Source organism: Mya arenaria, chromosome 7 (genome assembly GCF_026914265.1).
Source record: "Mya arenaria isolate MELC-2E11 chromosome 7, ASM2691426v1".
NCBI classification, from domain to species: Eukaryota; Metazoa; Mollusca; class Bivalvia; order Myida; family Myidae; genus Mya; species Mya arenaria.
Window position 1 is genome coordinate 10495049 of NC_069128.1, and position 14065 is coordinate 10509113.

At 33.3% G+C, this 14065-nt stretch overlaps 1 protein-coding gene across 2 annotated transcripts in view; it reads right to left on the reverse strand.

The window, feature by feature from the left end:
• Positions 1-14057, reverse strand: part of LOC128240775 (multidrug resistance-associated protein 1-like) — a 32654-nt gene extending 18597 nt beyond the window's left edge. For both annotated transcript variants that reach the window (XM_052957648.1, XM_052957647.1), the window contains exons 1-11: positions 13923-14057; positions 12747-12929; positions 11002-11130; positions 10392-10520; positions 8799-8912; positions 7546-7607; positions 6142-6291; positions 4989-5237; positions 4110-4287; positions 1609-1929; positions 119-256 (exon numbers count right to left, since the gene is read on the reverse strand). In XM_052957648.1, the coding sequence (XP_052813608.1) occupies positions 119-256; positions 1609-1929; positions 4110-4287; positions 4989-5237; positions 6142-6291; positions 7546-7607; positions 8799-8912; positions 10392-10520; positions 11002-11130; positions 12747-12929; positions 13923-13955 (1686 nt within the window). In that variant the 5' untranslated portion in view covers positions 13956-14057. The remainder of the gene's footprint in view (positions 1-118; positions 257-1608; positions 1930-4109; positions 4288-4988; positions 5238-6141; positions 6292-7545; positions 7608-8798; positions 8913-10391; positions 10521-11001; positions 11131-12746; positions 12930-13922) is intronic.
• Positions 14058-14065: the final 8 nt, after the last annotated feature.

Here is a 14065-nt window from a genome sequence, read left to right on the forward strand (position 1 = left end):
GCTCGTTCGCTATGTTCACTCCATCTATTCTTAATCATTAAGATTTTAATTCATATCATTGATCTATTACTAAAATAACAAAACATTTGATATTTTCATCCCTGGAATGTGAACTCACGGCAAATGGGGCAACAGTCCAAGAGAATGTAGTCACACTGTACATCAGTTGCTGTTTTAACAAAACGTTTAATTCCTTTCCTCTTATCTTTGTTACTTTCTCTCCAAAAGCTATCTCCCATGCGTATAACTTCAAAATCTGGAAAACAACATAATGCAGAGAGATTTGCACACTTTAGATTATTGCAATGACTAGAAATCTTAAAAAAACGTAAAAGAGTGGTATTAGTATGCTATTTTATACTCTATCGCATTCCTTTAAGTATATCATAACTTTATTGTGTTGGAAACTAAGATTATATAATGAATAAACACAACTAGGTAAATACGAGTACTAAGGAAAAATGAAAACGAGAGATGTAAGTCAAACATTATGCCCCACCCCCACCCCCATCCCCTGAGCGCCATGTGGTCAGGATTATATGAACTTGAATGAATATAAATATGCATGGACCGAAATGACAGCTGATTTGTCACTGACATTGGATGCCTTTGAGGCATTTTACGATCATTACCAAAGTGTGAGGATAGTGTGTGTTATGACCATGACCTTTGACTCTGTGACCTCAAAATCCATAGGAGTTATCAGCTGGTCACCAAAAACCTAAATGTCAAGTTTGAGGGCCATGGGTGCAGGCATTGTCAACTTATCACATAGACATCTTTTTTTCGTTCAAGGTCACTGGTCAGGCCCAACTTTCATGTCAAGTTTGATGATCATAGGTCTAGGCATTGTTGAGATACACTGAGAGAAGATTTGTTAACTTTTTTGTGCTAAAGGTCACTGTGACCTTGGCCCTATCCCTTAAATTAATAGGGATCATCTACTGGTCAGGCCCAACCACCAAGTCAAACGTGAGGGCCATGGGTGCAGGCATTGAAGAGCTATTATTCGGACAACCTTTTACCATTCAAGGTCACTGTGATCTTGATCTTTGGCCTATATCCCAAAAACAATTGGGGTCATCTACTGGTCAGGTCCAACTTTTATATCAAGTTTGATGACCAAAGGTCTAAGCATTGTTGAGTTATCACTCGGACAAGCTTTAAAATAATTTTACCATTAAAGGTCACTGTGGCCTTGACCTTTGTCCTGATGACCCCCAAAATCAATTGGGGTCATCTACTGGTCAGGCCCAACCTTCATATCAAGTTTGATGACCATAGGTTTAGGCATTGTTGAGTTATCACTCGAACAAGCTTTAAAATCATTTTTCCATTAAAGGTCACTGTGACTTTGACCTTTGACCTGATGACCCTAAAATCAATAGGGGTCATCTACTGGTCAGGCCCAACCTTCATGTCAAGTTTGATGACCATATGTTCAGGAATTGTTGAGTTATTACTCGGACAAGCTTTGGTCTACCGACGGACCGACGGACCGATCGCCCGACCGACAGACCGACATGTTCAAAGCAATATACTCCTCTTCTTAGAAGAGGGGCATAATAATTTCAGACTGTAAAAGAATTACATGTATGTACCAAATACCTTTATTCCGTTCAAGATTTCCGTCATCAACTTAATTCTTGAATCTTTAAATGCCATTTGCATTTCTTCATAACCCTGAAGTTTCGTCGTTATAAACCAATTCAACGGCACAAGCAGGACCATTACTCCAAGCCCAGCAAACATGGAATACCCGACAGTGAAGTACAGGAAGATGAGGGAGAGGATTATCTGTAAGGGGCAGGACCAAATTCCCCAGATGTAGCCACACAGGTCCTTCACATGTTCAGCGTCAACTGACATAAGATTAACAATCTCTCCGGTCGTTGATTCTGTTCGTGCTTGATTGTTTGTTGTGAGTGACTGAAAAATTAAAGCAATCAAAATGGGTAATGTTATATTTACATGTTATACCGTAAATCATAACTCCGTTTTCTCATGATGGTACAAATAAAGAATTTTGAAGATATTTAAATTTATTTTAAAAATCAATGATTCTGATTCGATATTTCTAAAGTAATGTTTTGCTATTAAAATGGTGCATAATTTGTACTGGAGGATTAGCTCGGGAAAAACCAGAATGTTCATAATTCCGGCTTCCAATATTGACCCATTATGAACTAGAGATGCTGCACTCCTGTACCAAATATGACTGGATTGTTCACTTCTAGCATTACCGGGTCCAGGAGGGGCGCACTTAATGCCACCTCTCCCTTAAATCATCTAAGTTTACTTTTTTCAACTATATGATAAGAAAGAAATTAAATACGCCCAAAATGCACTATTTCGGACTATAAATTGTAAAAGAAAAATGGTGAAGTACCCCCAAACCCCCTTGACAAGACTTTAAACCAAATAAATTTCGGTTCTGAGGGAGAGGGGCAAGTAAAAGGTTACGCCCCCTAAGTTGCACTCCCTCTAACGTCAAATCCTGGATCCGCCCCTGCCTTTCAATCTGTATTCTAAACAGTTATGTTATATAGCCAGTATACCACAGTTCCAAAAAAAGACAACTTCAAGTTTTAATTTAAAATTCAAGCAGGAGATGAATTTTTGACTACTTGGCTTGTCCCTGTATATTTCATTGTAGTACTATACTGTAATATTGTCCCTGTATATTTCATTGTAGTACTATACTGTAATATTGTCCCTGTATATTTCATTGTAGTACTATACTGTAATATTGTCCCTGTATATTTCATTGTAGTACTATACTGTAATATTGTCCCTGTATATTTCATTGTAGTACTATACTGTAATATTGTCCCTGTATATTTCATTGTAGTACTATACTGTAATATTGTCCCTGTATATTTCATTGTAGTACTATACTGTAATATTGTCCCTGTATATTTCATTGTAGTACTATACTGTAATATTGTCCCTGTATATTTCATTGTAGTACTATACTGTAATATTGTCCCTGTATATTTCATTGTAGTACTATACTGTAATATTGTCCCTGTATATTTCATTGTAGTACTATACTGTAATGTTGTCCCTGTTCTTTTAATACTCATTGATATTCGATGAAAATAAGCAGTAAATTCATAAAATATCTAAGTCAAACACAACATGAGTAATAAACTAATAATTGCTTTTTGTCTCCCCCTGTGTAGGCAAGAAGTATTCAATGATGGACATGACATTTATACTTTTGGACTGGAGACAAACAAACATAAAAATCATCATCAGGTCATGACCAACCTGCATACCAATTATAAAGTTCCTGAGTTCCACTTTGAAGTCACTGGGTCCAAGTGTTCTTTAGTTAATGAGCGGTAAGAAGTGTGACATACAAACCAAATTGATTTTCATCTGGAAGTCACTGGGGCCTTGACCTACTGACCTCAAAATCAATAGGGGTCATCTACTGATCAAGACCAACTAGCAAACCAAGTATGAAGTTAGTTCTTGGGCCCAAGCATTCTGAAGTTATTCAGTGGAAATCGTTATTTTACCTAAAAAATCACCTTGACCTTCGACCAAATAGCCTGTAAATCAATAGGGTTCATCTACTGGTCATGACCAAATTGCATACCAAGTATGAAGTTACTGGGTGCAAGTGTTCTTTTGTTACTGAGTGGAGACCCTTTCTTCACTTCATGGTCATTGTGACCTTGACCTTTGACCTACTTGTCTCAAAATCAATAGAAGTCATTTACTAGTTATGACCAACTAGCATACCAAGTATAAAGTTCATGGGTGCAAGCGTTCTTTAGTTATTGAGCAGAAACAATTCTTAAGCTTAAGGTCACCACCAACATATCGTTTTTTACCTGAAGGTAACCGTGACCTTGACCTTTGACCTTTTGATCACAAAATAAATAGGGGTCATCAACTAGTCATGACCAACCAGCATACCAAGTATGAAGTTCCTGGGTCTAAGCGTTCTATAGTTATTGAGCGGAAACGAAGTGTGACGTACAGACTGACGAACTGACTGACTGACTGATGGACAGGGCAAAAACACCATATGTCTCCCCATGAATTGGGGAGACATAAAAAACATTCACTGTAACATGGGCCAGCACAAAGCTTACCTTTTTAAATATTGAAGATATCAAAGCGGACCTAACTCGTATTCCAAGAGTCATAGTTTTATGAGTCATGTTGTGGAAAAACAAGCTCTGTAGGATGATAACCACTATAAAGCCCGCACTGTAGACATATCCCTTCCACTGTGGCTGATCGCTGTCCTCAGCAAAGTCTATCAAAAACCTGTTAAACAGAGGAAGATGGTGTTATTATTATTATTATCATTATTATCATTGAAGAAGGTGTTATTATTATTATTATCATTATTATTATCATTTAATATGATTTTTCCATTTTTTGAAAATAATAATAACAATTATTAAAATAATATTATTATATTATTAGTATTAGTAGTAGAAGTAGTAGTTTTATTATTATTATATTATTATTATGATTATTATAATTTTTAAATAATGGTAAAATCATACAATTCTGTTGACTCTTCTTAAAAATAGCATGCAATTTTAAAACTTTACTTCAATTTCACCAAAGTGCACATTCTTCTATGCTGGCAGGAACCTCCTTTGTATATATTGACATGATTTTTATCATTATTTTTGTATAAATAAGAGGCACAAACTATGAATTAAGACTGTTTTTAAACAGTTCTCGTTTACATTTTTATTTCAAGAAGCATGATTAATTTTTATGATGAACAATACATTAAAATACACATATATTACCAGGACAATGTGTACAGTAATGTACATAGTATTAGTAGGTTGACTCAACAGCCTCTTTTTGCATTTTGAACTTACAGGGAAGATAAATTAAAACAACTTTCAAAGTCGCAATAGCCTCTTAATAAGAAATTTGTCTGCAGGAATGAGACGCGCCTTTATGTAAATATCTATAAAAGAGACAATTTTGTAAAGAAAACTTACCTTAAAAGGAATGGATTTACAAACACCAGGAGGTCGTAAAATAGCTTCCAAATGTTACTAAGTAACAAATCAAGACCGTACGTCCGAAAAATAACCTTGTACAAAGAGACTCCTGCATTTTGCTTTTTCTTATTAGACGCTCCACCAGAAGAGGTAGTAGTTAACAGCGGGGTTGTCTCGGATATTTCAAATTCTGAAGAACTCCCTCCGACTTCAAACTGCACAGATCTGGCACCATTAAAAGATCTTCTGGAAAATGAAATCACATCATAGGGTTTTAGCCAGGTTTTAAAACAGAAACGGTGCTGCAAAATAGGGACAGGGTGCAAATGGAAATATTAAGGGCACATTAAAGACTAAGCGCTGTAAATAATGTGAGCATTATGAATTTGATAGGAAATGTTAGGAATTGTGAATGGAAGTAATATTAGGTTTTAACTGCCAAATACATGTATGTCAAGTTGTATGTTTTTATAACAATATATGTTTAAATCAAAATGAAAAAAAGTATTTGACAGCATTTAAAAGATTGAGTACACTATATGTTATGTCAAGTAAATATAGTACATTCCTAGTGCACAAAATGATTTAGTGAACTGATTTAGTGAACTACTTGTGCACAAATGTGTTACATGATTTAGTGAACTGATTTAGTGAACTACTTGTGCACAAATGTGTTACATGATTTAGTGAACTGATTTAGTGAACTACTTGTGCACAAATGTGTTACATGATTTAGTGAACTGATTTAGTGAACTACTTGTGCACAAATGTGTTACATGATTTAGTGAACTGATTTAGTGAACTACTTGTACGGAAAAGTGTAACACAGAGAAAAAAAGATTTAATGAACAACTTGTACAAAAATGTTTTATATTGATTAAAATACGTTGTGAACTATTGCACAAATGTCTTACACTGAATAGAAGTTTAAGTGCACTACTTTTACATAATTGTGTTAAAATGAGTCACTAGTGCACAAAATTTAATGTATAACATTGAGCAAAGATTCAGTGCACAGATGTGTTACAATAAGAAAAAGATTTAGTGCACTTATTGTGCACAAATGCATAACAATGAGTTAACAAAAGATTGAATACACTAAAAATGAGTCACTTGCATCATCTATGAAAAAGCAACATTATTTTCATACCTTTTGGGTCTCTTCTTTAACAAGAACTTTGTTTTCTCTTCTTTCCAAATCTTTTCAAAGGGCTTTATCACATTTGCAGACTGGTCTTCAGTGTTTAAAGTAAACATGTCATCTTCCACTAAAGGTTTTTTGTAACCGGCAACAACAAGGCTGTAATGTAAATAATATGGATCTCCAATTTCCCCAATCAGTGAAGAACTTGTTAGCAATTAAGATATTGTAAACAGTTTAGCAATTAAGATATTGTAAACAGTTTAGCAATTAAGATATTGTAAACAGTTTAGCAATTAAGATATTGTAAACAGTTTAGCAATTAAGATATTGTAAACAGTTTAGCAATTAAGATATTGTAAACAGTTTAGCAATTAAGATATTGTAAACAGTTTAGCAATTAAGATATTGTAAACAGTTTAGCAATTAAGATATTGTAAACAGTTTAGCAATTAAGATATTGTAAACAGTTTAGCAATTAAGATATTGTAAACAGTTTAGCAATTAAGATATTGTAAACAGTGAAGAAATTGTAAAAAAATACCTTGTAAACATTGAAGAAACTGTTAAAAAAGTCCTTGTAAACAGTGATGAAATTGTTAAAAAGACCTTGTCAACAGTGATGAAATTGTTAAAAAGACCTTGTTAACAGTGAAGATTTTTAAAATGATACCTCGCAAACAGTGAAGAAATTATGAAAAAGACTGTTAACAGTGAAGATTTTGTAAATAAAACCTCGCAAACAGTGAAGAAATTGTAAAAAAGACCTTGTTTACAGTGAAGAAATTGTAAACAGTGAAGAAATTGTAAAAAAGACCCTGTAAACAGTGATGAAATTGTTTAAAAGACCTTGTTAACTCTAAAAAATCTTCACAGTTACTGTGAAGATTTTTTAAATAAAATCTCATAAACAGTGAAGAAATTATAAAAAAGACCTTGTTAACAGTGAAGATTTTGTACATAAAACTTTGTGACAAGTGAACAAATTGTTAAAAAGACCTTGTTAACAGTGAAGAAATTGTAAATAAAGCCTTGTAAACAGTGAAGAAATTATGAAAAAGACCTTTAACAGTGAAGATTTTGTAAATAAAACCTCATTAACAGTGAAGAAATTGTAAAAAAGACCTTTAACAGTGAAGAAATTGTTAAAAAGACCTTGTTTACAGTGATAAAATTGTTAAAAAGCCATTGTTAACAGTGAAGATTTTGTAATTAAAACCTCATAAACAGTCACTGTGAAGAAATTGTAAAAAAGACTTCCTTTAAAGTGAAGAAATTGTAAACAAAAGAAGACCTCAATTAAAAGTCCATTAAATTAAAGATAATAAACTTTGTTATAGCCTATGTTGATGTCTGATAAAAAAAGCACTTTCATAAACAGATCCATGCTAAGTGTTTTAATAAATCTAATACCTCTGAATCCACTGGAAATATATTCTTGAGAAAAAAGAAACTCTGGATTCTTGGCATGGCTTCTGTAAAAAATATAACACAGAAAATAAGGTATTTAAAAAATATAACATTTTACAAATGCTAGATATGTCCAAAACGTTTTTGGATACTTTAGCTTCAGAGAATAATATGATAGATTTCAAAATAAAAAGTATCATTATAGCCTCAAACAATGTGATTTTTCTGTAAAGACAAACGCAGGCGTGCTTCAAAATTCAATATGCTTATAATAATTATTCCCTTTTAATTCAATTGTTCATAAAAAGGAAATGAAAGTACACATTTCAGGATAGTGCTGAAGAATTTACACCAGCCCTCATGCTTGGGTTATGAAAATATCATAAATAATGTAACATGAACAACAATGTTTGCTTTTACATTTCAGCTGTGCCACAAACTTTAACATTATGATACATAAACATGCACTATTCACTTATAAATTAAGCTACATTTTGTATTCAAAAAATAATTTCTAAGGGTTCAAAAAGATTAACAGAAATCATCGGGTATGCTTATAAATAATTAGAATTAAACCCCATTTGATAAGGCTTCTAATAAGTTGGCTGGAGTAAAGAGTAGGTAGACGAATTTCTATTAGGAAAGTTATGGCACTAGTTTGACAATGTATATTTCTTTGTGTTTCCATTTATTTTAAATTTATCTCATAATTTCTTAATTGTATGAGAAACATGCTTTAATTCTTTAATGCTATGACACTGTTGTATGCAGGCATTAGACTGAAATCAACATATTGATGTTTATGTCATATTTTTTGCAATATTTTCATATTTATATACTAGTCAGTATACAGTACAATGTATTTTGTCAATAGGATAACAATTTGCTAATATCTTGTGCTTCATTTACAACAAAATGCTATATTTTTGCGCGACAATGTGCTTATAAAATGCAATTTAAGGCTCTTTACATGCTTATGCCCTATGATCTTCAGGGGGCTTCGCCCCCTTGGCCCCCACAAGGGAATTGCCCTGGACCCGTAAGAGGGCCTTTCGCGGTCCCTTAACAGCCCCCCCCCCCCACGAAAAAGTGGCGACAACTTTTTAGAACCAGGGGGAACCCTGCAAATCTCACTAATTCTTCATGTGCCTTAAAAAAACACAACATATTTAGCAACATCTGAGGCAAAGAGGAAACAGGATAATGATATAACAAATTTGATAACAAGTAATATGTAATAACTAACTTTAACCCACCTTTCCCTGACCTGCAGGTATATGATGCACAAAACAGCACAAAACTAGCTGTATTAAACTCAGCAGGAAGTAAATGTTGAAAACCACAAATCCGAGGGGAAAGGTGCTGTATTCCTGAAACATTATTACGTTTACAGGTTAGATTTTAATTTGTTAATGTATCAAAAGCATCATGGATCGAATGCAAATGTTTGTCTTTTTTCTTCATTTTAACAAGGGGAATAACTCAATAATCATGAAAGCCTGAGATATAGGGGTGCTGTGCATGAAAGTGTGGTCTATTCCAACATCTGTGCCAAGTTTTATCTGAATGTCTTGAGTTTTTTTTTTAGTTTTGAGCTAAGATTAGTTACTGCAATATGAAGTTAACATTGACACTGTGCATGTGTGTATTGTCTTTTCCAACATCAGTACCAAGTTCCATCTGAATGTCTCGAGTTTGTTTTTTTAGGTTAGGGCTAAGGTTAGTTACTGCAATATGTAGTCAACATTGACACTGTGCATGTGTGTATTGTCTTTTCCAACATCAGTAACAAGTTCCATCTGAATGTCTCGAGTTTTTTTTTTTTAGGTTAGGGCTAAGGTTAGTTACTGCAATATGAAGTCAACATTGACACTGTGCATGTGTGTATTGTCTTTTCCAACATCAGTACCAAGTTCCATCTGAATGTCTCGAGTTTGTTTTTTTTAGGTTAGGGCTAAGGTTAGTTACTGCAATATGAAGTCAACATTGACACTGTGCATGTGTGTATTGTCTTTTCCAACATCAGTAACAAGTTTTATCTGAATGTCTTGAACAGTTTTTGAGGTTGGGGCTTAGGTTAAAGTTACTGCAATATGAACTTTACATTGACACTGTGCATGTGTGTATTGTTTTTTCCAACATCTGTACAAAGTTTCATCTGAATGTCTTAAATGTTTCTTTAGGTTTAGGGCTAAGGTTAAAGTTATTGCAATATAAAAATTTCATTGACACTAATGAAACTAGGGATATCCCAGTAATCTGGATTGTGTTTCTTAAAAAAAATCAGACAAACTTAAAAATATAATCAACTGTGATAAAGGAGAATGTCTAGTTACATCTTCCTCACTCTAATAGGGATATCACTTTTTTTATGGCCTCTAATAATTGAAACCATAGAAGCCATGAAAGTTTATAAGACAGAAAGATTAAATGCAAACTTTATACATACTCCTTATTCAAAATTGAGGAATTTCAAGTAAAAGAATCACAGAAAATATATGGGCAAAACTTGGACATTTTTAAACTGCAGTAATTCATAATTATTTTATGCTAGATCATTGGTAGGAGTGATCACTTCGATAACTCTGAAGAAAAAAATAATATGTCGAGGTTAAATGTCACTAAATTTTGTACAGGTCATATGCCACCAAAGCAGGAGTTTATTCCAATTAAACATTGTGGGTGAGTTGTTAAATGTGACATGAGGGGAAAGGGGTGGAATGTCTGACTTTAAAGAAGATATCTTCGTTGTTTTTTTATTCTTAAGCAGCTTTTGTTAAACAATCTTACAAAAAAAAAATCAAATAAATTGCTAAATTATTACATAATGAAAGAAGTTTATATTTTACCTTTTCAAAAAGTTTCTTGTAGAATGGAATGATGTAAGTAATATTCGCCAAGGTCCAGTATACAGATATAATGCCTGATGATATCTGCCCTTTTCTTCGCTCCAACTCAATATATACTAGAACCAGTATCTGCAAATATAAAGCGTATAGTTTAATTTTTCGGTAAAATGATCGATGGAGGTGATTTTTTCACTAAACAGATAGAATCAAAATTTTCATTTTGTCAGGGAACATTCAGGAGTCTATCCATCCAAAAAAGCATAGGAAAAAATATTGGCTTGAAAAGATTTTCAGTATGAAAAAGCCCAAAATGCATCATTTCAGATTAGAAATTGTTAAAATTTTCTGAGGGGAGTGCCCCCCTCCCAAAAAAAAAAAACAACCTTCAAACACTTTTAACCAAATCAATTTTGGTTCTCATTGAGAGGGTCAAGTCTAAAGGTAACGCATCTCAGATACGCCCCCCTTCTAATGTCAAATCCTTGATCCGCCCTTGCATGAGAAGGCTATCAAAAAATATAGCTGAGCCAAAAATGATCATGACAGGTTAAGTTTGATAAACATATATATATACAGTATATATATATATATATACAGTACTAATACATACCAATGAAAGACCTTCAATAAAAGGTCCAAGAAAATATGCCTGAAAGTATGTCTCATGTTTTCTGTTCAGTTCTGATGCTCCGTACACCAGTTCAATGACGATGATTATAATCTGAAGAATTCCAAGAACCTGAAAAATATTTGAGATAAAAACTTTGATGTTAGGCTACGCCCCCTCTTTTTTCAGTATTAGGTCATGAAATATGCAAAAACAACTTAGTGTAACTTAAAAATGTTGAGCAATTACTCAAGTACATTCATGCTCTAAAATAACTTTTGTCTATGGAGAGGTGAAGAGTATATTTATAAGTATCTCTGTAAGACTCCACCGCCCAGCTGGATTACAAGAATATAACAATAGTCTGATTACTTCTTCACAATTTAGCTAAAATAAAAGAGTATCAAGCCAAGGATAAAGTATGATACAACTGGACCTATATTCCCTAGCCTCCTGAGTCTGAGTGTGAGACTCGACTCAGAAAAGCATTTTTTTTATTTTGTAGTAAAAATGCTATTACAGGAGAAAATATGGTCAAAATTGCTATAAAATCTGTTAAAAATAAATATTCTACAATCAGGCACATATCTTTCGTCAAAATTAGTTCTATAATTGACTCAGACCCTGAGTGAGGTATGTTTGTGTCTGATCATGCATGGACAAAGGGTGTGTTTAAAATTAAATTTTGTATTCATACTAAAACATACCTTATCATCTTAGATTTAATCACTTCTGTTTATACATTGGCTGAACCAAGAAAGTTGTTGTGAAACTGCTTGTTAACGGTACCAATACATATACTGTATTAAATATATAATACTGTTTTAAATGTTTAATTTTGACTTCAGAACATAGACTTGTCATTACAGTTATTTTGAAACATTTTAGAATTCAGTTTTCTGAGTCTGAGTCTAAAACTCAGACTCATAATGTTTGTGAATAAAGGATCATAACGAAGAACCAAGACATACTTAGGTATACACGATATTAGTCACACTTAAACATGTATTAGCAAATTGTTAACCACAAAATGGTTTTATAAACATTCTAGTTTTAGCTTTAATTACACTTCTATTTTACAATCATTTATCTTGTGTTCAAACTATTTTACCGGTATTATGCTTATCTTGCAAAATTTACCTGCTTGCTTATAATTATATAGTCTGTATGATATAGGCATACTTGTCTGAATGCATTAAAAGTTGATGTTTTTGTTGTTGTTGTATTAAAGGGACTATACACCAGATTGGTACCCCAAAAAAACACTTTTTCTGTAATAAATCTCAGGACAATTATTTAATAAATTATTTTACTCTTTGATATCATAATTGTAAAATACCAAAATGTAAAAAAGAAATCAAGTCGGAGACCTGGTTCGAACCGGTACCAGCCAAATTGCAGTTCAGTTCAGTGTTGTATCCACTGTGCTACGAAGGCTTACCCTAAACCGTTGAAATATTTAAGCTATATACTTAACTTGGTAATATCACGTGATAACATTGACTAATCAATCGTACATAAGAATGAATTCTACAAGTTAGACATGTACCTAGTAATCATTTTTAATGGAAAAATATGAAAAAAACTGCGAAAAATAAATTAATTGTTAACTATGTGGTACTTCAGTTATTTAGTTTCAATGCAATTGTATACATTGATACTAAGTTTATGTCAGTTTTCGACATTTTTCTCTTTTTTTTGCTATTTCAACATACAATGTATAGCCCCTTTAAAAAAAATGCACAAACCAATTTTGCAAGATAAAGACGACTATTCGGCAGTGGTCGTCGTGGTAAGGACAGTAGTTTTGGCATGTAGAATAATGATGCTAGCAGCAACCAGCCAGAAGAGATCCAAACCAGGACGGTGTTTTGGAAACATTCTGTAAAGCTAGGGTATGTCTGGGAGTTTCCCCAGGTCAGAGTTGTGTTCTGGAAAAAGAAGATAAGGGTTTGGTTTAAAGGCAAATACCCTGTAATATTATACCTTACATAAATGAGTACCTTTTTTGTACTCTTATATAAAGTTCATCCGTCTGTATATCACTGAATTTTAATATAAATCTAGTTTTTATTAATTCTGTGGTCCATATCCATTTTTGGCCAGTCCGCCCCTTGCAAAATGTAATATATGGACCGCTGAAGTCATAAAATGGGTGAGTGCTCACTGCAGCTTGCAATTTTCACAAAGGCGGAAAAAAAAATGTAGGTAAAAGTTATTTGCTTTGTTTATGAAACACATCAAAAGAACTTTAAAAATAGTGAATGGTAATATAAAGTATTCGGGATAATATAAGAAATATAACACAACACTTCGGGCCATATGGCATTATAAGGACTGGCTAGTCAGCCCCTAAAGGTGAATGAACCTTCAGGGGCTGACTGGCCGGTTCTTATTATGTCATATGACCCTAAGTTGTGTGTAATATTTCTTAAATTTTACAAGGCATTATAACAGTCTATTAGACTACCTGTATTTCATGCATCAACGTTTCAAATATTTGAGGCCGTCATACTGTTCAACATGTAGTTGATTTATCCAAATATCTTTTTATCAAACCCTTGCAGTTTCGGAATATGCGTACCCCCTGTGATATCTTGTCCAAGGTTTGCATTGTATTTTAATGTATTATTTTTTGTATCCAGTCAATATTTATCTAGAACATATTATATGACATGTCAAATTTTCCTCGGACATTCACATGATTAGGGTGGGTCCTGTTGCATGCCCCACCATTTTTAAGACCCCAGCTCCCTAGTTTGCATAATCTGAACTGATAGCCTCCACCAATTTTTAAATTATGTTTTTATCACCAGATCATACTTTATATTCTACACTCAGCTGTGTAAATTCATTCTGAAATAACAACCCTACAAACACTTGTCATTCGTGAAAAATACATGCAAATTAAAGAACAAACATACCCACAACTGTTCGCCACCACAGAACTTATCCATTCTTGAAAATACAACACGTGGGGTCAAATTTATTTGGTTGACATTTAGGAGTGCTCATTGCACAAGCTATTGTTATCTACATCTTCATTCATCCGTAAACACTCATCGGT